We start from the raw sequence: 26,282 nt of genomic DNA on the forward strand, positions 1-26,282 counted from the left end.
GGCCTGTCACTGGAATTTCCTAAAGCTCTTTGGGGCATTCTAGTGTGGTGTCACTGGTCTGGAGAAGCACTTCTCAAACCATAACGTGTGAAGAAATCACCTGGGCATCCTGTTAGGAATGCGAGTTCTGATTAAAAAGTCTGGGGTGGAACCCGAGACTCTGCATAACAGATGCTGCTGCTTGGGGACCCCACTTTGATTTGGGAAGCTCTAGACTCTAGAGACCAAAGGACCCCTTGAGCAAGGGCTCAGGAGTTCCTTCATTGCAAGGGCTCAGGAGTTCCTTCATTTGCAAGGGCCCAGGAGTTCCTTCATTTGCAAGGGCTCAGGAGTTCCTTCATTTGCAAGGGCCCAGGAGTTCCTTCATTGCAAGGGCCCAGGAGTTCCTTCATTTGCAAGGGCTCAGGAGTCCCTTCCTTGCAAGGGCTCAGGAGTTCCTTCATTTGCAAGGGCTCAGGAGTTCCTTCATTTGCAAGGGCTCAGGAGCGGGGCCAGGTGGAGTTTCCTTAAATGCTTTGCAAAGACCAGGTTCACACTTTCGTGGTAAAAGGGTAGCTAGCAGCTTTCATTGTGTCTTGTTTACATGTTCATTGCATGAGCTTTTTATACATTTTTTTCCAGCCTGCTTTGGGGTTTTTAAATTAAAATATTTTCCTCCAAAGTTGAGAGTACTTGACTTTTTATTTTAAACATTCCTCTTCCTTCTCGTCCTCCTGTATAATTGATTTTGATCCTCTAAAGTAGACAAGTTCTTTTGTCTTAACACGGAGCAGAACCACAGAGAGGAGAAGCGTCATGGAAGGCAGTGGAGGAGGGAGTCTTGAGGTCTGTGAGGTCAAAGAACCTAACTGTCTAGATTCGAGTTCAAAGAAAAGCTTTGGATGTGAGCTTTTGTCAAGAGTGATACTCTTATGTTAAATACAACTTAGTTTAATGAATGTAAATTTTTTTTTTTTGCTTCTTCTTTTTTTTTTCCTGAGGAAGATTAGCCCTGAGCTAACATCTGCCAATCCTCCTCTTTTTTCTGAGGAAGACTGGCCCTGAGCTAACATCCATGCCCATCTTCCTCTACTTTTTCATATGTGGGATGCCTGCCACAGCATGGCTTGCCAAGCTGTGCCATGTCCGCACCTGGGATCCGAACTGGCGAACCCTGGGCCGCCGAAGTGGAACCTCTGCACTTAACCACTGCACCACTGGGCCGTCCCCTAACGAATGTAAATTTTATTTTCTCAGATTCCTTAATCTAAATTGCCACTGGATTTTAATAGATATTTTACGTTTTAAGGACCACTGGAATATTACTGATTCACAGACCAACTCAGCATCTGACAACAGGTCTAAAGGAGAACTTAGGGACTCTGGGACCACCCAGGACCAGGACGCCAAAGCTGTGAAAAAGACCAGCCTCTTTGAGGAGGATGATGAAGATGATCTGTTTGCCATTGCCAAAGACAGGTGAGATGGTCATTGTGAGAAATCATTTAATCGGTGTCCGTGGTAACAAGTGAAGGTATTTGATGTGCAAGATGTCAGTTACTGGAGGTTACATGCTAATCATTCATTGCCTAGTAGTCACAGAAAGGAGAATGTCTTTGATTTCCACTTGCAAGTTAAAATACTGGGAAATGTTTTTCTCCCAATTCTGGGAAATGTTGTTCTTTATGGATTCTTACCTAATTTCTTCTACCTTTCATTTTTTTTAACCTTAAAATGTTATTTGTCTTTGTTAGGGATTTAAGGAAAGTTTGTCATCTCTTTTGTTTTTCCTCTGGGCTACCTTAAAGAATGTAGATGAAGTTTGGGTAAGTTTACTTAAGTTTGTGATTTGGACAGAAATCTGCTCAGCATTGAAAAACACCCTGTGAGGAAAATGGTTCTCTGCAGAGCTGTGCCTTATCACACAGTTCCTGGTGCTGATCCGGGTGGCCCTGTACAGTAATGACACTTGGACTAAAGCCAGCAGGAAATGTAGAGTGAGCATGGGCTGTGCTTGGTGGTGGAACATGCTGCCAGGTTAGCTGTGGATTCAGAATAACTCCTCAGCAAATTGTTTTTTCTCTTGGGAGCCTTAAATGATTACTTTGAAATTCAATTGCATGGTAGTAGCGTAAAGAGGCAATTGATTAGACATGTAAGTCCTGTGCAATGCTGTGATTAAGCTTTAGTTTTGATTTGATAGATTCAGAAGTGCCTTATATTTCTGTTTCCGAATATTGTGATCTCTTCAAATGTCGTCATTTCTACTTTAGGTCCCGGTGACTTTATCCTGGATATATCTTTGTCTTCTGGTTAAGAATATAGGCTCTGGAATCCCAATACCTAATAATAAATCCTGGCCCTGCCAGTTCCTTTCTGAATAACCTTGGGCAAGTTACCTAACCTCTCTCGGCCTGAGTTTCCTTACCTGTTAAACAAAAATAGTAATAGTACTTCTTCCATAGGATCTTTAAGAGATTAAATGAAATCCAAATGTGAAACAGTTAGTACAATAGCTGTTACATTGTAAGCACCTGAATGTTACTGTTTATTATCATGAGTGCAGGGGAAATAACATTTCATTCCTTTATTTTTGTTGCTCTCCCTTTCCTGGGGTGCTCTTCTTCCTTTCTTACCTGACCAGCTTCTTTCAAGTCTCAGTTGAAGTCCTCTCTTTAGGAAGCCTTCTCTAACCCAAACAGATGAGAGAGAGGAAACAGGCTCAGAGTCTAGAGCACACATGGCTCCGTCTCCATTTGCCCCTCTTCCGTGGCTCCGTTGCTCTTGAGCCTTTTCTACCTTGTATAGAAAGTATCTGTTTACATGTGCTCCGCTCCCTTTACCCCTGTCCCCTGCCCCTGCCACACACACACACCCACAGATGATCACAAGTTCAGAGATCTGGAAACGTTTATTCTTTGTAGGTCCTAGTACAAACTACACACAATACCTAGCTTTCGGTAATACTTTCTCTGCTCCAGACTCATTCCACTCCAGATGGAGTGAGATGAGTTTTGGGTTTGAAGAGAAGGCATGGAAGGGCACACGGGCACCTGGAAAGAAAGGGTTGAGTGCCCAAGGAGGCACCAGGCCACAGGTCACAGCCTGAAGCAGGCCCTGGCCCTGCTGCCTTCCTGACCATTCTGGAAGAGGCATCCACGCTCTCTGGTTCTTCCTCTGCCATAGGGAGTGGTGAGAGAGGATGCTACGTTTGTGAATGCTAAGAGTGTTGTGTGCCATGGCAGAGCTAATAGCCGGTGCACCTACACTGAGTCAGAAGTAACTGGAAAGGGGCAAGGTGTGGAGGCCCTGGGCTCTTCCACGTAAGGATGAGGGACGGAGGCTGATGATTTGCTAGACGCAAACTGCACCTCCTTCAACGGTTTTTGTTGTTTGCTTCCATCTGTGTAAGGTCAACAGGTGGCCTGGGTGTTTTCATGCTAGAGGGGTTGTTATGGGTGTGGCCTAGAAAGAATATTTTCTTTTTTCTAACCACATTTACCTATAATTTGACCTTTTCTTTGTTTGTGTAGCCAAAAGAAGACCCAGAGAGCATCACTGCTCTTTGAAGATGACGTTGACAGTGGAAGCTCTCTATTTGGCTCTCCTCCCGCCTCTGGTCCTCCTGCAACAACGGTATTGTTCACCCCTCAGGCCCAGGAAGTGTCCTTGAGGTGATGTTACATGAATAGTGGTCCTTCCCTGAATTAGCTCCTAAAACCTGATCTTGGAGGCTGAGTCCAATGGAGAAACTCATTTGTGTGGTTTTAGAAAGAGATATTCTGGTTGGTGGTGTTTTACAAATGAGGCACACGTGCAAAGCCTAGAGTAAAGGATTCCTCTGTGGCATGCAGCCCATTCACTGTCAGGTGGCGGCCTCCGGAGTCTCAGGGGAGAGGACAGTTCTCCTGGGGAAATTGCCAGGCTTAGCCCAGAGGCACAGAATTCTGCTCCCATTACAGCAGGTCAGTTAAAGCACAGATTATTCCTTTTAGGAGCAAGTTTCAAGTACTAACACTTTGGTCCTCGTTTATATTAATAGTTAATCAGGAAAAGGGAAGGAAATTCAGACGCAGGCTACAACATAGCTCAGCCGTCAGGACATTATACCGAGTGAAATAAGCCAGGTACGAAAGGACAAATGCTATATGGTTTCACTTACTGAGATACCTGGAGTAGTCACATTCCTAGAAATAGAGAGTAGAATGGTAGTTTAAGGGGCTGGGGGGAGGGGGATTTGGGAGTTGTTTAAAGGGTACAGTTTCAGTTTTACAAGATGAAAAGATTCTGGAGATTGGTTGCACAACAATGAATATTCTTAATACTATTCAACTATACACTGAGAAATGGTTAAAATGTAAATTTTATGTTGTGTTTTTTACTACAGTTAAAAATCTTTTAAAAACTAAAGTATGTGGGGCTGGCCCAGTGCTGTAGTGGTTGGGTTCCCATGCTCTGCTTCGTCGGCCCGGGATTCATGGGCTGGATCCCAGGCACAGACCTCCATACTGCTCATCAAACCGTACCATGGCGGTGTACCATATACAAAATGGAGGAAGGTTGGCACAGATGTTAGCTCAGGGCCAATCTTACCAAAAAAAAAAAAAGTATGTGGTAAGAAAAAAATTAGCTAATCAGTGGCTCTCTGGTCTAAATACCCTTCAAGTGGTTATGTCTAAATGGCGTCACTACCACAGTCAAGTAAGCTAAAAAATTTAGCCAATCTTGATGTTAGTTAGATCAAAAAGGAGTATTAAAGAATGAGAGGAGAGTGGCATGATGATAATTTTTGTCCAGGGAACCTAGGCATCCTGGAACCCTGTCTTTGGCCTGTCATTCATCTCTCCCCAACACGTTCCCTAAGTGGGTAGATGTGAGTATGTGCACACAGAAAAGTGAGGCTGAGTAATATTTATCACCAACTGGCAATTGCCAGCAAAGGGCCCCAAAGGGAGGTGTCGAACTTCTTCAGCTAGGCCTGTGGGGATCTCCTTTACCAGAGCTCAGTTAGCCTAAAGGCTAAGAATCAAGCCAACTTGCAACGTGCTGTGACAGCCTTCAACCCCAACTTCAGACCACTCTACCTTGGCACGTGTTAGAGGCAGAAAGACATGCAAGACGGAGAAGAAGGGATGAGCCCCCCAGGAATCCTGTGGGAGCAGCCACAGAATCTCAGATGGCAGTTCCTCCCCCCCGGCTTGAGAAAGAAGGCCTCCCCCTCCCACCATGGTGATGGTGGAGATCCCTGATACCTGCATGTCCCTGGGACACTGCTCCTCCTGGGGGTACAGTGAAGGAGTAAGGGAGCAGTAAAGGAGCCTGGAACTTCCTGTTTTCTAGAGGCTGATACTTGGTTCCTCTTCCAAACCTCCTAAATGTTTTCTGTTTAAAGTTTGTTTTAAATTACACAGTAATATGTGGATGCCTTCTTAAAAAAGGTTTAGAATAGAGAAGACAAAGTCCCCATTCCATACTTCTTCCTGGGTGTAATCATTATTAACAGTGTGTTGTCAATCCTCTCAGGCATGTTTGTGGGCATTCACATGTATTTTTTTAATTTAAATAAGATCATGTTATACATTTTTATGCATCTTTTTTTGTTCTGCAGCATGTTTTTTTTCCATAAGCTCTGCCTTGCTCTTTTTCACCACTGTATAGCATTCCAGTGTGTAACTGAACCCAGGACACATGTAACTATTTCTCCTTTGATGGAGTAATCGTCACTGTTTCTGCCAGTTTGTTAGGGATGTTTATTCCCATCCTTACTGCCTTGTCATTTTTAGCTCTGACTGTTGAGATAATTTCTTATCTGGCCTCTCTATCGATGCTCCTTCCCTGCATCTGCTCTCTTTGCTGTTCTGTAGTTCTCTCCTTAAAGACAGCCCAGTCCTTTCATCTCCTTGTCAGAATGCCTCAGCTGCGCTTACCATGCCACTTGTAATCTTCTTCACACTTAACTCGTCTTTTCCACCCTCGCTCGCCATGTGACTCATGCTGTCCCAGAATACTCCAGAGGAGGTTGTTGCCTCTTTGTCTGGAAATATTCTTCATACTCTCGGACATAGTACGAATGTTAACGTGTCCTGTGCAAGCTTCCCAGACCAGGCACGAGCCAGTTGGCAGCTGAGGGAGTCTTCCCTGCCACGTTCCCTTTCAGTGGGGTCACACGGCTCGCACTAGAAGCTCTCAGCGTTGAGGGGGCAGGCCGCCTTCCCTGGGTCTGGGTCTCCTCGCTGCTTCTGGGGTGCTCATAACGCTTTCTTGAATCCACTGTACTTGCACCTCCCTAAAGAGGACATCTAGTGGCTCCATGGTGAAAAGAGTCGGGAGATCTGAGTGGTTTTTCTGTGTTAAATTATGAATAGTAACCTCTACCCTGGGTAAATGAGCAATAATCTAATGAAGTTTGAAGGTTCTGGAAATGTAAAACTTCTTTCAACCTGTAGTAATTATGATTGCTAAATAAGACAGAAGGTCAAAGATACACATTTTAAGTGGGAAAACAACCTGCACACATGATTTTTACCAATTGTGAAATATAATCACCTTTAGACAACAGATATAAAAGATATTTTTTGTTTAAAGATCCTAGAATATTTAGAAGTAAGTCAAATAAGACTCAGTTGTAAATCTATCAAGAAAATTAATTTTGTGGTGAAGATGAAGTCTGCTTATCTTTAGGAAGATTTAAAACCAGTAGGGGTGACATGTTTCTTGGTTTAAGGACCATAGTCATATGAAGGGAGAATATATTTCACCATATTTAAGTCTCATTTTTCACCCCAATCAACTTGCATCGAAATTATATGTAGTTTTCAGTGAGTCCAGCAGCACATTGCACAAAACTTTTTTCCTTTAATCACCTCGGTTTTGCCTTATCTCTGCTGAATCTCTTTTGTGGGTTTCCAGTCTTTCAAGTTCAAATCCTTATTTTAAGGAGCTCTCCCTAGTAATAACTATCATTCTCTGTACCCTATTCTTCTTACTTCATTCCTAATTTTTTCTATCATAATTAGTAATATTCTTCTTTAGTTTCCCAAATCTGTCTTCCTCCCTTGATTTAGATATTGCTTCCAAGCTTACTTCCTCCCATCATCTAGTCTAGTCAGTAGGAGAAAGTTAATAGTTCCTTCTGAAGAATTTCTGTTAAGTCACTTGCCCCAAGGATGTCGATAACTCTAGGCAGGTCATATAACTTCAGTTTCCCGATCTCTGAAAGCCCTGCCTCCCAGGTAAGAAACAGATGAGAGATGGGGCCAAGTGCTCGAAAGCTTGTGTTGACTGCCTGCTTAGTATAAAACACTATGATTCGCTCTGGAAATACACTATATGATTCTTTCAAATGAGTGGACAAACGTGTGCTGACTGTTAATGTAAATTAGGAAGAAAGTAAAAGTACAGGCTGGGTAGAGATACAAATAATATTCCTATCAACAAAGCAACTGATATTTACTGAAGAGAACAGGAAAACCTTCCTGGGTGACATCTGAGCTGGGCCTCCTTTGAAAGATGAGGATTTGCTTTTATCGACAGTGAGGAGCAAGCATGGAAGTATGAATGTTTATAGTAGGTTTAAGGAGTAGTAAGGATTGATGAGGTGCTGATGAATAAAGGTGGTGTCAGTTAATTATCATGTTTAGCATTTGCTTAATGCAAACAGTGAAGGCTAGGGGTGGGAGATAGAGTAATCTGGTGGGTGTTTTATTTTAGCAAGAAAGCTCTGGATATGTCTGAAATGTAACAGGAGGGAGGCAGAGAGGAGAGACTAGTAATTCTCTGGGTGGCAGAGATACAGATCTAAGCAATGGCAGTGTCTGTGGAGTTAACAGACACACAGAGACACATGCAGACGATGTGGTGGCAGAAACTGAAGGACTGTGTCTGCAAGTCGGAGGCAGGAGTGCTTATTGCTACTCCCTGTTCGTGCCCCCTTCACTGTCCTGTCCTCTGTCTCCCACCACGCTATTTAGCTAAGGCCCTCAAGAGCACGGTGGTTTCTGCTTGTTTTATACATTGCTGTGCTCGTCAGGCAATTCTTGTTTTTGAGGATGTCCTTTACTCTTTTGGCAGAAAAGAGAGACCGTCCCTGAGGTACCACCTTTGCTGTTCAGTGATGAAGAGGAGAAGGAGGCACAGTTCGGAGTGAAACCAGTGGATAAGAAGGTCGAGAGTGCCAAAGAACCGACAGAATTTGGGAGAACTCATATGGTTGATAAGTCAGAACAGGTGGACTGTTTTTTCCTTGTATCTTCTGATATGTTTGTCTCTCATATGTTCTTGTAAAACGCACAGAGGCACACACCCTTACATTTTTCTACCACAGACAATAAATGGCTCATTTGTTGAAAATTTGGAAAACACTGGGAAATATGCAGTAGAAAATCTGTGATCCCACCATTCAGGGAAGCCTTCCACATCTTGCCTTTCAGTCTTTTTTCCACGTGCATGTGTGTGCACACAGTGATGTGCATTTTTCCACTTTCCATCATTATTGCCATTTTATCTTGATATCTGTTTTGCCTTTCTCTCTCAAGGGTGTTCTTCCACATCTTTGACATTTTGGTTTTCTCTCTACATGTCTGCTCTTTCTGACTTGTTCTCTTCTCTGTAGCATTTGTTACCTCTGGTTCTCTTCTAGTGTCCACCTGTACTTGAATTAAAATGACAGTTTTTTTTGTTTTGTTTTTTAAGGATTGGCACCTGAGCTAACAACTGTTGCCAATCTTTTTTTTTCTGCTTTATTTCCCAACCGCCCCCAGTACATAGTTGTATATCTTAGTTGCAGGTCCTTCTAGTTGTGGGATGTGGGACGCCGCCTCAACGTGGCCTGACGAGTGGTGCCATGTCCGCGCCCAGGATCCGAACCCTGGGCCGCCGCAGCAGAGCGCGAACTTAACCACTCGGCCAAGGAGCCGGCCCCTAAAATGACAGTTTTAAGAAGACTTTAGGGCCAGCCCGGTGGTGCAGCGGTTAAGTGCACACATTCTGCTTCGGCGGCCTGGGGTTCACCAGTTTGGATCCCGAGTACAGACATGGCACCGCTTGGCAAGCCATGCTGTGGTCGGCATCCCACGTATGAAGTAGAGGAGGATGGGCATGGATGTTGGCTCAGGGCCAGTCTTCCTCAGCAAAAAGAGGAGGTTTGGTGGCAGATGTTAGCTCAGGGCTAATCTTCCTCAAAATAAAAAAGATTTTAGTTTGCTAGTCTTTCATGTTTAATTATGTTGGCTGTGAATTACGGAGCAAAGTGAAATTTGTCTGTCTTCTACAACATTAGCTTCCTCCTCCTGGGCAGTCTGTCTGTCATGTCCTACAGTAGGCCTGTGGATATGCGGCTGCTGCTGCATCTGGGAGTCAGTGATTGTTTTCCGTCTCTGTATGCCTTTTCTTTTTTTCTGACTTGACTTGTCTTCTGTGTGTGCAACTCCTTAGGTTCAGTCTCTTCTCTAGGGCCTATGTAAAGAATGTCGCATGTCCTTTGCTATTGAGGCTCCTTGGGGCCGCACTGGGGCAAACATTTTATTTGTACCTGAGTCACTCTGTGACATTCCTTTCCCATAGTTTCACTGTGGGCCTTTTCCGTGTTCCTGTAGTTACCTCAGTCATAGCCCATTCCACCCTTGAACTCTACCTGCTTGTCGTACTGCCGTCTGCCTGGCTTGAGTCTAAGCTCCTTGAGGATTGGGGCCAGGTTTGTTTTGCTCATCATTATATCTGTAGTACTCAGCATATTACCTTGCACAAGTAGACACTTTGAAAATGTCATACTTCTTCAAAGAAGCACATTTTTTTCACAATTTAACCACTCTGAAATTAGGATGCAGCCTGCAGTCAATGGCTTGTTTAATTAGGAGTTGTTTTTTCTTTCTTGGTGGTTCATACAATCAGTGGCATCTTACCTGAGATGTGGTACTTGTTGAATGAATAAATGCTGTATTTTAGGATTATTTTAGAGATTCTAAATACAGTGTAAGCCACCTACAATTTATTTGTGTGATTTTGTCAATGAGGTTTCTCCTTGGGACTTATGTATTAGTTAAATACTAGGAAATATATGATCCATTCCCAATGATCGGCATTTGTGTTCCCTCTATGACTTAGAAGTTATTTACAGCTCATGAGCAACCTGTGTGGATCAGGGTTATAACTGATGTGTATATCTCTTGGTAGGAAGGAGGGACCCATGGCTTTAAACTGATTGGAAAAATCATCTTTGGCTCTGAACTGTCTGTGCAGGATGCTGCCTTGGAGCAGCCGATCAGGAAATGACCTCAGTGTTTTGTTACCTGGAAGTGGATTAGCTGTAGTGTCCTGAAGCTTGTGAAGGTGGCAGTTACCGAATTAATGAGGAGCTTGGGAGGCTCCACAGTAGAATTTGTATTTCTAGGTGTTACTTATTTCTTCCCTTATTATTTCCATTTTCAGAAAGGACCTCTGACCACATCTACTCAGGAAGCTGGCAAGCATTCCGATTTATTTTCTTCCTCATCCCCATTGGACAAAGGAACCAAAAGTAGAACCAAAACTGTTCTTAGTTTATTTGATGAGGAAGAGGATAAAACAGAAGATCAAAACAGCATTCAAGCTCCAAAGAAAGAAGTAGGAAAGGTGAGCAAAAAAGCAGTAAAGGTTCAAATCTTTAGAAGGATAAAAAAATCTCATTTCATGGTGTTAGTTCTGTCATGTGAGTTGCTGAAGAACTGAGGGTTCTAATTTCTCATCATCCTCACCAACACTTACTGTTGACTTTTTTGTTAATAGCCAAGTGTTGGTGAGGATGTGGAGAAACTGGAACCCCTCATTCATTGCTGTTGGGAATAAAATGGTGTAGCCGCTGCAGAAAACAATTTGGTGGTTCCTCAAATTGTTAAATGTGAGAGCTACCGCTTGACCTAACAGTTCCATTTCTAAGTGTATATCCAAGAGAAATGAAAACACATGTTCATACAAAAACTGGAATGTCATGTTCCCAACAGCGTTATTTATAATAGCCAAAAGATGGGAACAACTCAGATGTCCGTCAACTGATGAATGCATAAACACCATATAGTATATCCATACAATGAAAGATTTTTTTGTCAATAAAAAGAATGAATTACTGAAACACGCTACAACGTGGATGAACCTTGAAAATATGCTGAATGAAAGAAGCTAGTGACAAACAGCACATATTGTACAATTCCATTTATTTGAAATGTTCTGAATAGGCAAATCCATAGAGATAAAAAGATAAAAGTAGTTGCCTGTGTCTGGAGGCTAAAGGAATGGACAGAAATTGAGAGTGACTGCTAATAGTTTTGGGGTTTCTTTTGGGGGTGATGAGAATGTTCTAAATTTGGATTGTGGTGGTATTTGCATATCTATGAATATACTAAAAATCATTGAATTACATACTTTAAATAGGTGAATTTTATGGTATGTGAATTTTATCTCAATAGGGATATTAAAAAAAAACAGATGGCAAGCCATAGATTGCTAATACTTCTTCTAAGTCAAACTGATGGTATGATCCAAGTTGATTACTACAAAAAATGTTTCATAAGTTTTTTTTATTTTACCAGTAGTATAATCCTGTTTATAAATGAGAGCCACACGCAGTGAATATGAATAATTTGCTATGTTTCCTTCCAGTCTTTTACTGTATATAATTTTGTACTGTGATTTTCATGGTTGTGAAACTTTTAACCCTAGTTGCTATCTTACCTTGCTTTTTACGTATAATCAATCATAATAATTATCAATTTTTAATGTGACATTTTGTCAGAAGTGAGTTTCTGGCTTTAATCTGTGGTCGTGATTCTAAAGAAGAAATAGGGGAGAATTTTACAGTGTCAAGTCTGCGGCATTGTAGTATCAAACCAAGTAACGTGAATAGTAACTTTCAAATGTCAGATATCCTAGCAAACAAGAAGAACTCATTTGGAACTGCAGGTGGTAGGATAGAAGGTGGATGAGCAGAGAAAGGTTGGCTGGTTACACCTGTGCCAGGTCTTTGGCCTAAGGTGCTGGGGCTACATGCTGACCTCTCTGTGTAGTTTCTGGTATTAAGTCGGCTGCTGTCTCTTCCCTTCGGGAATGAAATGGAGAGAACTTATTTAATTTTGTGTGTTTTTACCCCTAAAATGTTTCTCATTATGGAACTAATAGATTGTTCTTTAAATAAAAAGTTCTGACTACACAAAGGTTGAAAAATGATCTTTCTAGATTATGTGTGTGTTATCTGTATGTGTAAATATATTCTCCTGTATTTTTCCCAGCTCCATAGTATCCGTGATGTGACTGTGTCCTTCCCTTTCTGATTGGCACTTGGGCTGTGTCCAGCCTTTAGCCTTTGTAAGCAGAGCTGCAGGATGTGTCTCTGTTGTTCCAGTTTTGTGGCTGTGTGTGATTTTCTTGAGATAAATCCCCAGAAGTCTAAACATGGATCAATTTCCCTCTTTTTCCCAGAGTCCCGATCCTGTTGCCCGCCCCAAGAGCACAGGTGTCTTCCAGGATGAAGAGCTCCTTTTTAGTCACAAGCTCCAGAAGGACAATGACCCAGATGTTGACCTTTTCTCCGGCACCAAAAAAACCAGGGTCAGTTCTAACTGGTTCTCCACATCACGGCTGTGTTATTGTATTTAGGTATTATCCCAGCAGCTCTCTTGATAAGCTGGATGTTGTTTTGGATGTTGAAGTTGGGTTTTGTCTTTTCTAGTTGTTAGAGCCAAGTGTTGGGAGCCTGTTTGGGGATGATGAAGATGATGATCTCTTCAGCTCGGCCAAGTCGCAGCCTTTGGTACCAGCCTTTTGTTCTCCATACTGGGGTGTGTGGGAAAGCTTCTGGGAAAGGAAATTAACGTCCAGTTATATGATTAAGGAAAATACACAGAGGACTGTGATACTTATCTAGTAAACGAATGGGAAATAATGTGCTGTTGGCAGTGTTCATGTTGGCTCCATCTTTTGTTCCCTAACTAACGTTAAAGCATTAACTAACCCCAGCTCTCTTACTGTATGACAGATGTGTTTGATTTTTAAGTTATTTACTGAAAGACCAGTGCATGCAATACGGTGACTAAATATTCATGCCTTTCAGGTGCAAAGCTTTAAATCTGAGTGTTAGCCTGTGTGTGTTATTTTTCCCCCTGCCCCAGTAGATTTTGTGAGTACTTTCTATTTTCTTTGTATCACAAAGAGGACTTTTGAGGAAGTGACAGTCTTTAGAATGCTATTTCTGAAATGCTGCCTCTGAGTTAGCTCAACCCTCATTTGAGAAATGACTTTTAAAACTCAGGAGCCAGATTCCTTTTTTAAATTATGACTTTTCTTTAAAATTTCTAAGATACCTGACAGATTTTTGATATTCTTTTTCTTTTGAAGATACCAGAAAAGAAGAAGGTAGTGAAAAAAGATCACTCTGTTTCCTCTTTCAAGAACCAGAAACATCCTGAATCCACTCAAGGTAGCAAAGAAAACAGCATATGGAAGTTGGAAACACCTCAGGTTAGAGCTGATGTCCTTAAGGACTTTCAGATCTCGATCGCATCCCAGTAGAGATTAACTCCATCCTGCAGAGCCAAGGCTGTTCAGAGTTCTCTTAATTAAGGAAGAAACAGCAACTAGGACTTCCTCTTTTTTCACTGTATTTTTTGAACCCTCACTCATCTCTCCCTTCCTCATTCCACACTCAGCCCCATGAGTCTATACTTACCATGATTATTTTGGGAGGACCTCCAGATTCATTTCTAAAATAGAGTTGAGGTAAGGCAAAGAATCTTCTTCCCACTGGAACCCCCATTTCTCCCTTCGGGATACCTTGGAGTAGAATTACATTCGAATTGAAAATAAATCACATCCCATTTCTTACCTCTTCTGAGATCATTGCTGAGAGGCCTCTGTCCTCAGCAGTCTTCTCTATGGAACTCCTCCTGAGAACAGGCCAGGACTGGAGAGCAAGTTTTGATTCTGGCCTGCAGCTGCCCCTGGGTGTCTCACTGAGACCTCACTGTCCCGAGCTGTGAAAATGAGGCCCAGGACTTGCACGTCTCCAGTGACTCATCCTAGGTTTCAGCTTCTTGGCTTCTGGAACCAGTGCATTAGGCTGTGGGTGAATTTCTGTGTGCTCCCTAGTATTTGCTGTATGGGATAACTGGCATGGTCATTTTGCAACTAGTCAGGTTTTGGTGCTCTGATAGATTATGATTCTTATGAGTCTTATTTATGATCTCTGTCTCCCTTTCCTCCGTGTACAGTCTGACAGCCTTCCTCTTGCACAGTGGATGAGGAGGCATAAGCAAAGTAATGTTAGTGAAATGTTCTAAGGCCGGAGAGATTTGAATGCCTTTTCCATTGTAGAATTATACAAAGTGACAGCTTTATTCCATCACAGATTTATTTATAAGCTTAAGTGTAGTCCCAGGGACACTTTTCTTTCTATTTCCCCAATGGATTTTTAACTGAATGTAATTTCACACAGGACTCACCAGGTCCCGCTCCATTTAAAACCAAAGAGCCATCCCCTCGGATCTGGAAAATACAAGTAATTATAACATGTCTGGAATCTTCATTGCCTGCCTTGTGGCATCTATAAACCTTTTTGGATTTTTACTTTTGTCAGCTGCTGCCAGGCATTTTCTCATTTCTTCTCCACCCTCTAGTTGTTGCTTCTTGTGTGCTGCATCTGTACCATCCTTTCTTTGGGCCCACTGGTGGGCACAGGTGTATAATCCTCTGTTTTAATTCTAAGAGTAGATCAGGAGACTTCCCTACGTTTCTCTTTCTCTTGTCGTATTATACATTATGTACACTGAGTCTCTCATCCTGTGTCACAGTAATAATAATAGACTACTGTGTTTAGGAAAACATAGAGTAAGTGTCATTTTTCTTCTTTAGGCAAATTTAGCGATTAACCCAGCAGCCTTGCTGCCTGCAGCAGCTCCCCAGATCTCTGGAGCGAAGCCGGTTTCACCAGAACTGGCTTTTCCTTCGTCTGAGCCAGGGAGGATCCACAGTCTGGAAAGTGTGCTGACTCTTCCTGGGAGCGGGGAGGCCGGTGTGAGTTTTGATCTTCCAGCTCAGGCGGACACCTTACACAGTGCAAACAAGGTGAGGAAACTGTCTTTGCCTGCCTGCTCTTTTCTAAATCACAACAACTTGTGTGTTTCTTCCTAGTCCATCAGTTACACACAGCAGGCTGACCCTGACTCCCCATTTGAAGGAGGCACCTCATCCTTCCTTCAGCCTCTCCGTCCTCTTTCCACCTCCCTATTCTGTATGCACGTCTCCACTGCCTGCGTTTGTTACATTTAGATTCTGCTCAGTAGCCACAGTGAAGTCCCACTACCTCTAGGAGGCCCTCCTGCACTGCCACCTGGAGGTCTGCTAAACACAGAGCAGATGGTGTTCCTCCTCTGCTGGCTCCTCACCGCCCAAAGGAGGACATGCGAGCTCCTTGGTTGGGTATTAGAGCCTTTTACAATCGTGCTAACTGAAGCTTCCAGGTTCCCCACCGGTCACCCCACGCTGTCAGCCTGCACTCCAGTCACACCAGGCACCATTCCTTGAACACCCTGTGCCCCCCTGCCCCTGCGCTGCCATCTGCTCATGCTGCTTCCTCTGTCAGGAATGCTCTTCCTCATCCACAGCTCTGCTCAAACGTCACTGCTTCTGTGATATTTCCCCTCCTGCCCCCTTGTCCTGGGCTCCTTCCTCTGAGACCCATGGCACTTACTCCCTGGCTAGCACAGTGCCATCACACTGTTGCATAGGAATGTGGACTTATGCCAGAGGGGCTGTGAACTCTTGGAGGTTTTGCTTTAATTTTAGTTGGTTCTCTTCTGTCCAGTCTTCCTTCTCTGGAAAGTCATAGCTGACCTCTGAGTAAGCGACAATACCTAGGATACCCCTGGCAAAAGCATTCATTTCAAGTGTTTGCAAACCTCTTTTCCTTGTGAAAAACAAAGCGTCCTTCCTTTTGTTATATTTTTTTGTTAGCTTTTTCTTTTGGTTAAGTTTAAATCGGCTACTTAAAATTATCTGTGAGATTTTCTTCGTAGAGGGAAACACAATCGAGTACTTTGCCCAAAGTGGCTTGTACCTTCTCAAAACTACTTGATTGTATAGTTGGGAAAATATCACAAATACTGCATTATTGCTAATAAGTGACTCATATCTTGAGGTTATATTAAAAGTTCTGATTTCTAAACCACAGTTTTTATGTGAAAAATTTGACATTTGAATTTAATGTTTGTTGACTTGAAGAAAGGGCACCTTACATTGCTTCTCTTTCTTTATGGTCGCATATCTCCCTGCCCTGGAGCCCATTTTAGGCTAGCCCCTAATAAAGGTTGGTCCCAGAATGCCCTCTGGTTCTTTCTTGTTTTGAAAGATAGCCACATTTAAATTGAGGGCTGCCCAGGGGCCAGGGAGGTTGTGGGACTTAGAGCACCAGCGTCTCTACTTGTCAGGGTCAGAGGCAGAGGATGCCTTTTGTATGAAATTGAACAGAAATTGCCCTCAAAAGACTCAAAAATGGGCAACACTAAAGGATTAAGAATGACGTAGTCTTGGAGTATTAGGAGCTATTAAACTCCTTTGGAAATTTTTAAGAAATAACCTCTTCTGTGTCTTAGATAATACTTGATTGAGGTAGACCAGATAACCTTATGTTATTTTGAGTTGCAGATCATTTGCTGTGTTAACTTTGAACACTTTTTCTTTTTAATCATCAGATCAACATGTGGTTTTTTTGCCATTGCAGAGCCGGGTCAAAGTAAGAGGGAAGCGCAGACCACAGACCCGTGCAGCTCGGCGGTTGGCTGCCCAGGAGTCCAGTGAAGCTGAGGACATGAGTGTCCCCAGAGGATCCATCGCACAATTGGCAGATGGTGCCGTCTCACCAGATGGCTGTCAGCCGCAGCCCAGGGCAGCTGGTGGAGAAGGCAGTTCTGAGGCGGTCGTGGCAGCTGCCATGCCTTCTTGGTCGAGTGGTCCTGTGCCAGGAGTGGACAGAAGTCCTTTTGTAAAATCTCTGGGTCAGCCTCTTGAGGATGACCTTTTTGATTCTGGAGATATCTTTACAAAGGGCACTGGATCTCAGTCCACGGGGAGAGGAAAAGCCAAGGCGAAGGCAACAGAGAGCTCAGCCAACCCGCCAGGGGCAATTAAAGAAAAGAGCCCCATGTTTCCTGCCCCAGGTGAGGCAGGCAGCGATGATGATCTCTTTCAGTCTGTTAAACCAAAACCAGCCAAGAAAACGAATCCCTTCCCTCTGCTGGAAGATGAAGACGATCTCTTTACAGCTCAGAAAGGCAAGAAGAATGAGTCAAAACCCAGCAGTCAGCAGGATGTCATCTCAAAAGCACAAGATATTTTTGAGGTAATAGGACATAATGGTACATTTTTGTGCATGGTTCTTTGTTAAGGAAAATACCTGATGGACTCATTTGAGCCATAGATTACATTAAGCTTATTGTTGCTGCCCGATCTCTACTTGCTTAGTAATTATAATTAGGTTTTCTTATTAACTGTGAAACTTACTCAGAAGTAGTTTTTTATTTTGTTTCATATAGAGGCTAGTTCCTGGCTGGCCATAACTATTGACTTAGGTCTTGATTTTTATAGTTTCTGTCAGAATGGTGCTATAGTCAGCTTCCTTGGCATGCCACTCTGTGACACAGATAAAGCAGTCTTGGTACACCTGGAGTGTTTAACCTCTGGTTCTTGGGGAACAGGCGCTTGCTGGAGCTGAGATTGAGTACAGGCAGGAAGGCCTTCAGTGGCGCATCCTGGGCAGATGTTTACAAGGTGAACTAGGACCAGTGCTCTGCTCCCCAGAGCTCTCAGGGAGGGGAATCTGATACAGACAGGACAACAGATTAATAAGATGTATTCAGATAATGGTAAGTGCCATAAAGAAAACAACCCAGGGCAGTGGGGCCGAGTGCTGGGTCTGGGTGAGAGGTGCTCCTTCAGGGAGGACTGGTAGAGAAGGCCTCTCTGTAGAGCTGGCATTTGAGCGAGACTAGAAGAATGAGAAGGACTGGGGCAGGCAGAGGTCTGGAGTAGCCTGTTCCAGGCAGAGGAGGCAGTCACTTGGCTGTGCCAGAACACTGGTAGCTTGCATTTTTACAACTTGTTGAAGTAAGTGTTTTTAATTAAATTTTGATTTGAAATTTTTTTTTTTTTTTTTTGGCTTAACAAGGATGACATATTTGCTACAGAAGCAATTAAACCCTCACAAAAAACAAAAGAGAAGGAAAGAACATTTGAGTCCAACTTATTTGATGATAACATTGATATCTTTGCTGACCTAACTGTAAAACCAAAAGAAAAGTCTAAAAAGAAAGTGGAAGCTAAGTCTATATTTGACGATGATATGGGTAAGTTTGGTTTCTACACACGACTTAGAGAGTCCTTACCATTCACTGACTTGATATTTATCTTGCTACCCTTGTCTTGGCCTTTTCCTGAAAAATGTTTCCCAGTGAGTTTCCTTTGGCTTGCTGTGTGATCCTGAGTTAGACTCAGGATGGATAAGTAAATGGACTAGTCATTTTGGTGAAACAACTTTTTGGTGTGAGGGACATCAAAGAATTTGAAGGAGCCCAGACTTTGACCTTTAAATATGATTTAACTTTTCTGTTAGTATGCCCCTTGCGAGTCATCTTTGACAAATCTGAACACCCTGATGTTATGAAAGGAGGATCAGAAACTACCCAGTGTGCTAAAGTAGGCTCAGGTGGCTGCCTTGGGTGTGATTCTGTTGATTGAGTCAGAGTTCTAGCTGGAGAGTGAGCGGCAGTGGTTCAGAGAATGGAGTGGCAGTGCAGGAGGAGAACAGGACTATATAGGAAAGCAGGTATAACTCAGACTTTGCGTCTCATCAAAGATATTTAGTGTTTGTAAATGTGCTCTTTTTCCCTTCACGGTATAACATCTATTTTATTAATGGGCAAACCAAATGACCCATAACCCTAAATATAGGGCTTCTGGTAAATCCTGTGTTGGTGGATAGGACTTGGTTTGAGGCCAAATGTATGCTTCCTGTTCACTCTCCTCTGTCTCCCACGTTTTGACCTTGGGGTTAACTGGGAAAAAGCTGGGGCTGCAGTCCCCCAGTGGCTTTCTGCCCCGAGCAAGCCGTGTGCTCTGTCTCCACCAGCTTCCCACCATATGGGGTGCAGAGGAGACTTCGTTTCTTTTATAACAAAAAACTAATACATGCCTGTTGTAATAGATTAATACTATTCGGGAAATGTAAAAAGTGAAAAGCAATCCCTAGAGGTAGCCATTATTGAGAGTTTGGTGTGTATCCTTTCAGACATGGTGATGTTAATATAGATCTGTATACATATAAATATATACTTATTTTTTCCAAAGTAAAAATATACTTTACCTGTTCTGCTGTTCCTTTTAGTTACTTACCGTCTTCCCGTGTCAGTACATAGAGATCTACTTCCTTGTTTTTAGTGGTTGTGTAGTATTGTGTAGTATCAATAAGCCGTGAGCTTATTGAGGGTGATCTAGATTCTAAGTTTTCTCTATTATAAATAACGCCATGGTCTTTAATGTTTGTGTATACATATCTTTATGTACACATGCTGAAATCTCTGTAGGATAGAATCCTAGCAGTAACATTACTGGGTTAGTAACATTACTAAGATGAGTCATGAAGCACTAGAGTCAGTGACCCACTGAACACAAATGTAGTCAAAGACTTACATTCTTAGCATTGAGATGCCTCAGATAGATGCATTTATTCTGGAGGAGGCTGACTCCTATGTGGGATTTCCTTTTGCTTATTTTTATTGCTGTTTCCTTTTAAAATCCAATGGGAAAAGAATGTAGAAATAAGGATAACATCACAGATGGTAAAGTCAGGGGCTGGATTGGAGGTCCAGCTGTCCTTCCCTTTTTCCTCTCCTACATGTGCACACACATACCTTCGTAGCTGAGAAATTGTGCTCAGAGAGAACCTGTGACTTGTACGGGATCATACAACTTAATTTAGTAGGAGAGCCAGGACCAGAATGTAAGAGGCTTGGCTCTTAGTCTTTTTTAGGATCCCATACTGTTAGCAGACTTGAGTCTTTGCTGGTTTGTGTTGAAATGTCTTACAAGCACCCATTTTCTTGCCTATTCATCAACTCCTTTTCTTTCTTTCTTTCTTTCTTTTTTTAAAGATGACATCTTCTCCGCTGGTATCCAGGCTAAGACAACCAAACCAAAAAATCGATCTTCACAGGCAGCAGCTGAACCAAGATCTGAACAGAAGGTGTCCAACATATTTGATGATCCCTTGAATGCCCTTGGAGGCCAGTAGAGTGTACAGGGTATCACATCTCACCCTTCAGCTGCGGCCTGGAGTTAATGATGCCATCTTATATGCTCAATGGTGTAACTGAATTACAAAAAGCGAATACTGAAACAGCTAGCTCACCTCTTACCCAACGCACCTAGTATTTTTCTGCACTGATTTTAATCATGCTTAATACTGCAAAACAAAAATAAATGTTTCACAGTGTTTGGTTTTTTTTTTAAACACTATTTTGATTTAATTAGCCTTGGTAGGGCCACAGTATGATTTAGGGCACGTTAGAGGAGAAACCTGTTTGTGCCTTTCATGGGTGGGCAGGGAATTACAGAGGTAGGAAGTGCCATTCGGATGACCCGGAGTCTTCCTTACATGGAGGGCAGCCCTAGCTTAGTCAGACTCTTAGGCTCTGACTAAGTTAGGGCTGTTGATAGAGGAAGAGGATGAGAGATTATATACCTCATGAGGCTTTGCAGTAGGAGAGGAGGTTTCCTCTGATTCCACTGAATTCTGAAGATGCCTCTACATGTCCACCAAGGCAAAGTTTGGCAAACTGTGGCCTCCACTGTCTGTTTTTGTAAATAAAGTTTTATTGGAACATAACCATACTCATTCATTTACGTATTGTCTACGGCTGTTTTCACTCTACCAACAATGTCAGAGTTGTGACAGAGACTGGATGGCCCACAAAGACTAAGATGTTTTCTATCTAGTGCTTTACGGAAATGGTTTGCTTACCTTTGCTCTCAGGCATTCATTGCCAGTCCTTGGAGCTTTGCATTATTTTGTGAACAAGGTAAAATGAAACCCAGGTAATGGTAGGGAGAAGTGCTAAGGAGGAAATGTCAGCCTCTAGAGCAGCGTTGTTGCATAGAACTCGGCACTGATAGGAATGTTCTGTAACTGTGTTGTCCAGTGTGGGTAGCCACTAGCCAGCAGCATGAATGGCCGATCCCTCTTCTAGTGTGTGTTTTCCTGTGCTATGTCATCTTGGTGATGAGTATTCAATTTGTAACTGTGGCACAACCTTTTAGGCAGGCCTGATTGGCTTCACTAATTCTGAACCCACTAACTTCTTCCTTGGGCACTTTTAAGATTGAACTGGTCGTTGCTCATACTCAGAGTCAAAGGTTTTGCCCTGCTCTGCTGTGAGAGTGAACCAGTGGCAGAAGAGGGTGCTTACTAGTTGCCTACTCCTTTTCCCTATGCTGTTTGTGCATCTACCTTCTACCCGTTAAGTTACTTGTGTAGGTAGTTTCCTGCTCTGAGTCTGAGCCCAGTGTGGGGTCTGACTCGGCAAGTATTTGTTAAACACGTTTTTCTTTTGGAGTGATCAGATCTACTGATCTGTAATTAGGATTGATTCCAAGGAATTCAGGAGATAATAGAAAATATGCAGATTGCTATTTTGAGAGGTTCGAAAGGGGGAGGGAACCTACACTTACTGGTCCTGTGGTAGTCACTTTTCCTGTTATTTTATTCAGTCTCCAGAACTCTACCAGACGGGTAATGTCTTCATTTTACAGATGAGGCTAAAATCTGGAAGTAGAGTGGAATAGTGGAGCAAGTTTGGACTTTTGTATTGAGACCTAGATTTAAATCGGGTTGCCCCTCTTGGAGCTGTTGGACTGTAGGCAGTTTGTTTTTACCTTTGTTAGCTTCTGTTTCCTCTTTTGTCAAGTACCAACCCTGCAGGACTGTGATGGGAGGGAATCTGAAAAGACCTTTGTTGACTGTCTGGCTCTTAAAGAATGATAGATGATGGTGATGAGAATGGATGATTTGGCCAAGGTAACAGAGCTTCCAGTATTACAACCCAAGGCTTTAAGCTCACCTGTCTGTTTCCAAAGCCGGTGCCCTCAATTCTGCCTGACTGAAGTGGGGAGGCAGATTGAGAAGCTAAATTTTTGCTTCAGTAAGATTCACTCCATCACAGGCACTATTTTAGAGTCTCGTTTACAAAGATAGTAATCATATCTCTGTCCTCAAGGGGCTCCAATCTATTCAGTATTAGAATTTAAGAAGGAACCAATGGCAAGAGAGCCTGAAGATGAATGAAAGCCCCGTGCCTCATCATCAATCGCAGCGTATGCTGGATAGTTGGTTGAACTGTGGAGACGAATTTGTGGGTGGGGTCTCAGGAGAATGAGGCCCCAGTTTAGGTGCTGGGGTTCCTCTGTCACTGGATGAGGATGAGTGAGGCTGCAGCGGGAGGGAGGTTCATGGTCTGCAGTTATTCACCTAGTGAAACAGCAGGCCAGTTGGGTTGGGAAATCCGTAAGGGCTGGGTTTACAACGCCTGCGGGGAATGGCGGGCCAAAGAGCAGCGGGGGCGTCCCAGGTTGGAAGGGTTTATGTTGTACACCTGGGCTCAGCAGCCTGGGAACTGCAGCAGGAGAATAAAAGGGTGGCTGGGCTTTACCCAACGCTGGCATTTCACAGCCCGAGATGTCCACTCTTAGTACCTGGCCTGCAGTTCTCAGTAAATTGGATGAGGAATAAAGGGATAAGACGACAGAGGTAGTTTACTTTCCTCCTAGTTTTCAACCGGGCATGGCAGTGGCCCCATATTTCTGATGAGGTCATTGAGGCCGGAAACTATAGGGGACAGTGAGGCGCAGGAAGGAGGGGCATCTGTTCAAGGCAGGACAGCCCGGAGCGCTCCGGGAGTGCACAGGCTCTTGAAAGGCCATCGACTGGACGGCGTCGGCCTGGACCCTCCTTCCCCCAGCACACGAGACACCCGCCGTTCCCAGCAGGCTGTGCGGCTTTGGCCCTAGTCAGGTGGCCGCTGTTAGTAATAAAGGGTCAACATCCGGGCCTCTGCTAACCGACAACCACCGCCAAGCGCAAAGGAAGCCCCGGCTCCCGAGCAACGGCCGGCGTCCGGTGGCCAGGCCCCGCCCCCGCCCCCGCTGATTGGAGGGGGACGTGAGCGCCGGCGAGCGATTGGTACGCGGTGTCACAAAGGGGCGGGGGCGCGGCGGCCGCGGAGCGTGGCTAGTGTGTGCGGGCTGAGGCGTTGCTCGCGGGGCCGCGCCTCCCTGTGCGCCTGCGGGCGGGCGAGCGAGTGGTCGAGACAGGCGGCGAGGGCGAGCGGCCGGATGGGGAGCGCGGCCGCGGCTGCGGGCTGCTGAGCCGGGCCGCGTTGTCGCCGCCGGCCTCTCGGCGCAGGGCAGCTGGGCCGAGCCCCCGTCGCCGCCGCCGCTGCCCGGAGCGCGACGCAGTGGGCCGCCCGCCCGACGGGGGCTGACCTCCAAGTCGCCAGTTCTGACGCGGAGCCGGAGCCCTGCCCTCCAGATCGAGCTCGTGCGTCCGGGGAGCCGGCGTTTCTCCGCGAGGAGCACGGGCTGCGCAGGTGACGCAGGGGCTTCAGGGGGCTGCGGCGGAAAGGGCCCGCCAGACGTTGGCTCCAAAGGATTTCCCCGTTTCGCTAGAAAATTTATCCCAGGCCAGAGTTGAGGGTGCAGATGCGTGGTGTGGCGGATATCATTCTGTAGCTTGTATTAAAACGTAGGGCTGTTTTCACACATTAGTAAAGTCAGTTCGTTAAATGTAGATATCTTAAATCGCTGCACAGCATTCCGGATCTCTTAATGTTGGGGGGAAAGTTTAAAAGACAACTGCTCTTATGTGGCTAACAGTCTTTACAACAGAGGATAAAGCCGGTTCCAAGTTACTTATCCAGCGCTGTTATTGCCTTGCCTGTCTTTAACTTCCGTTTCATCTTTGGTGGGTGTGATGTTTAGAACTCTTTCGGAGGAGATGAGAGAAATGTTTTGGGAATTGATTTAGAAATGTGTTTTGATGCCATTACTCTTAACATAGCTGAGGATGGTTTTTAAATTACTACCGGTAAAACTTCTGGAAGTACTTTTTTTCTCTACCTGCCTTTTTCCTTTCCTCTTCCTTTTCAATTTTTTAGCCGTTTTTGGCATCGTTTCGCATCCTGTCTTTTACAGTCTTCATTGCCTCTCGTTGGTGTGCTCATTGGAGCATGACCCCACACCGCTTTCGGAAGCTGCCTGTGGACCCCACTTTTAATACTGGCTGGGTCTTTGGCCTGCTGGAGCTTCCCTTTTCTGCTCTGCCATCATCTGGTCCATCAGTCTGGCTGAGCTAGATTTCATGGCCTCATTTTGTCCTCTCTTTCAGTAATTTCTACTGCTAAGGAGAAGTTAAACTATTTTGGTTTTGAATTTGGTTACCAACCTTGCTTCTTTTTGATATTGGAAATTACCCCATTGATTAGGGCCCAAACTTATGATGCATGTTAGTGCTGCACTAGGTTGCTGTTTTTGTGTTAGCCCATAGTTACTTTATCCATTCTCGTAGGTGGACTTCCAAATCTTTCTCGTATGTTCCCACCCACAGCTTGTTGATTTTATTAGAGGTGTTGCTGTGAAAGAGTACTGTGGTGGAGGAAATGCTCCTTATATCTTCTCTCAGTTCCTTGGACAGGCGCTGGTTACCCATGGCTTTATTTCCTTAACGTTCAGTTCAGCATTCCTGGCCTGACTTCTGCTGCTAGAGCTGCTGCTATGTAGATAGGAGTGCTCTTGGCTTTGGGGGAATAGACACTAGTGATTCTGTAGTACAGTCATACTTCGTAGAACATGGTAAGTATGTTCTTAAGAATCGCATGTTATCCAAAATCATAAAAGCAGTGGTTTCAGTGAGGAGGGGAAAAGAGGTTAGGGGATAGCTTCATACAGTCATTTTTCCTACAGGCCTTTCAGTGTGTTAAAGATGCTAGAAACAAAACCTGAGCAACACAGTCATTTGGCTTTTGTTTAAGAGTAATGGCCTTTTGCCACTATCACTAGTAGCATTATTAGCGCAGTACTTTGTATGATTATATTTGTTACTCATTATTTTGTTAAATAGTGTAACAGCACTCAAAGCAGCTGTGCTACCAGCAGAACTTTTCTTTCTGTGATGCCGTCTCTTTAGGACCATTAGCAGTCTCCACAATGCAACTCAGGTTCCCTGATTAATTATACTTTCAATCAGTGTTATAAAATTCACACTAAAGCAGAAATCCCTGTATGAGCATGTCTGTTATGAATTGGATAAACTTTGGTGGACTTAGTTTGGAGTGAATCATAACATGATTCCCATGGAAACCAACATTCCTCCAAAGAAACTTTTGGACTATAACCAAACATTTCTTCATCTCTAAGACAGGGATAATACCTTACCTGTATCACAGGTTTGTTCCAAAGATCAATTGAGAGAGTGAATATTTATTTACTTTTTAATTGAACAAACCCTTAATGGGTACCAGTATGTACAAACACTGTGCTAGGTAATGGGACAGTAAAGCAGATGTGGTACCTCCCTTAAGTCACTTACAGTTTAGTTAGAGTAAGAAAGCCATGTAAAAAATGAAATCGATTGTAATGAATGCAGTGTACGATGGAGGTAAGGGTGCCAAGGAGAGTAACCATAAAACACTTTGTGGAATAGTTGCTATTTGAGCTGGGTCTTGAAAGATGATTAGGTGCTTGTCAGGTAGCCAAGTGTGGGGGTGGTGGTGAGTAGAGCAAAGCAGGAGCAATAATATGGATGCTGATGTGTTCCAAAGCTGCAGGTGCAAATGATTAGAGGATAGAGGTACCAGAGGTGTTGTAGGGTGGGATGAGGTACGTGTATAAATGAAATGGACTGGATGGTGAAGATGCATGATCTTAGGAGCCTTTCCAAGGAGTCTGAATTTTATTCTACAGACAGTGGGAAGCCCTTGTACGGCCTTGAGCTAAGAAATAACATGATCAGTTCTACATTTTAAGAAGATAACTATGCTCCACATCATATGTCATTAGGGAAATGCAAATTAAGACAATGCGATAGCATTACATGTCTATTAGAATGGCCAAAATCCAGATCACTGACAACATCAGATGCTGGGAAGGGTGTGGAGCAATAGGAACTCTTATTTGTTGCTGGTGGGAATGCAAAATGGTACAGCCACTTTGGAAGACACTTTGGCAGTTTCTTACAAAAG

General features: G+C 43.8%; 2 protein-coding genes across 9 annotated transcripts in view; both read left to right on the forward strand.

The window, feature by feature from the left end:
* The window catches only part of LOC124235336 (WASH complex subunit 2A-like), a 49,601-nt gene extending 28,723 nt beyond the window's left edge, over positions 1–20,878 (forward strand). For 2 of the 4 annotated variants that reach the window (XM_046653068.1, XM_046653069.1), the window contains exons 20-31: positions 1,289–1,458; positions 3,513–3,615; positions 8,050–8,205; positions 10,405–10,587; positions 12,427–12,555; positions 12,677–12,757; positions 13,342–13,464; positions 14,438–14,500; positions 14,854–15,066; positions 16,721–17,338; positions 18,164–18,341; positions 20,145–20,878. In XM_046653068.1, coding sequence (XP_046509024.1) covers positions 1,289–1,458; positions 3,513–3,615; positions 8,050–8,205; positions 10,405–10,587; positions 12,427–12,555; positions 12,677–12,757; positions 13,342–13,464; positions 14,438–14,500; positions 14,854–15,066; positions 16,721–17,338; positions 18,164–18,341; positions 20,145–20,284 — 2,157 coding nt within the window. In that variant the 3' untranslated portion in view covers positions 20,285–20,878. The remainder of the gene's footprint in view (positions 1–1,288; positions 1,459–3,512; positions 3,616–8,049; positions 8,206–10,404; positions 10,588–12,426; positions 12,556–12,676; positions 12,758–13,341; positions 13,465–14,437; positions 14,501–14,853; positions 15,067–16,720; positions 17,339–18,163; positions 18,342–20,144) is intronic. The other 2 variants (XM_046653070.1, XM_046653073.1) reach the window with 1 other exon arrangement.
* A 2,402-nt stretch (positions 20,879–23,280) lies between these two features.
* ZFAND4 (zinc finger AN1-type containing 4) overlaps positions 23,281–26,282 on the forward strand; it is a 102,686-nt gene continuing 99,684 nt past the window's right edge. For all 5 annotated transcript variants that reach the window (XR_006886665.1, XM_046648656.1, XM_046648666.1 and 2 more), the window contains exon 1: positions 23,281–23,633. The gene's annotated coding sequence lies outside the window, so the exon portion shown is untranslated. The remainder of the gene's footprint in view (positions 23,634–26,282) is intronic.

The sequence above is a fragment of the Equus quagga genome, chromosome 2 (genome assembly GCF_021613505.1).
Source record: "Equus quagga isolate Etosha38 chromosome 2, UCLA_HA_Equagga_1.0, whole genome shotgun sequence".
In the NCBI taxonomy this organism is placed as follows: domain Eukaryota; kingdom Metazoa; phylum Chordata; class Mammalia; order Perissodactyla; family Equidae; genus Equus; species Equus quagga.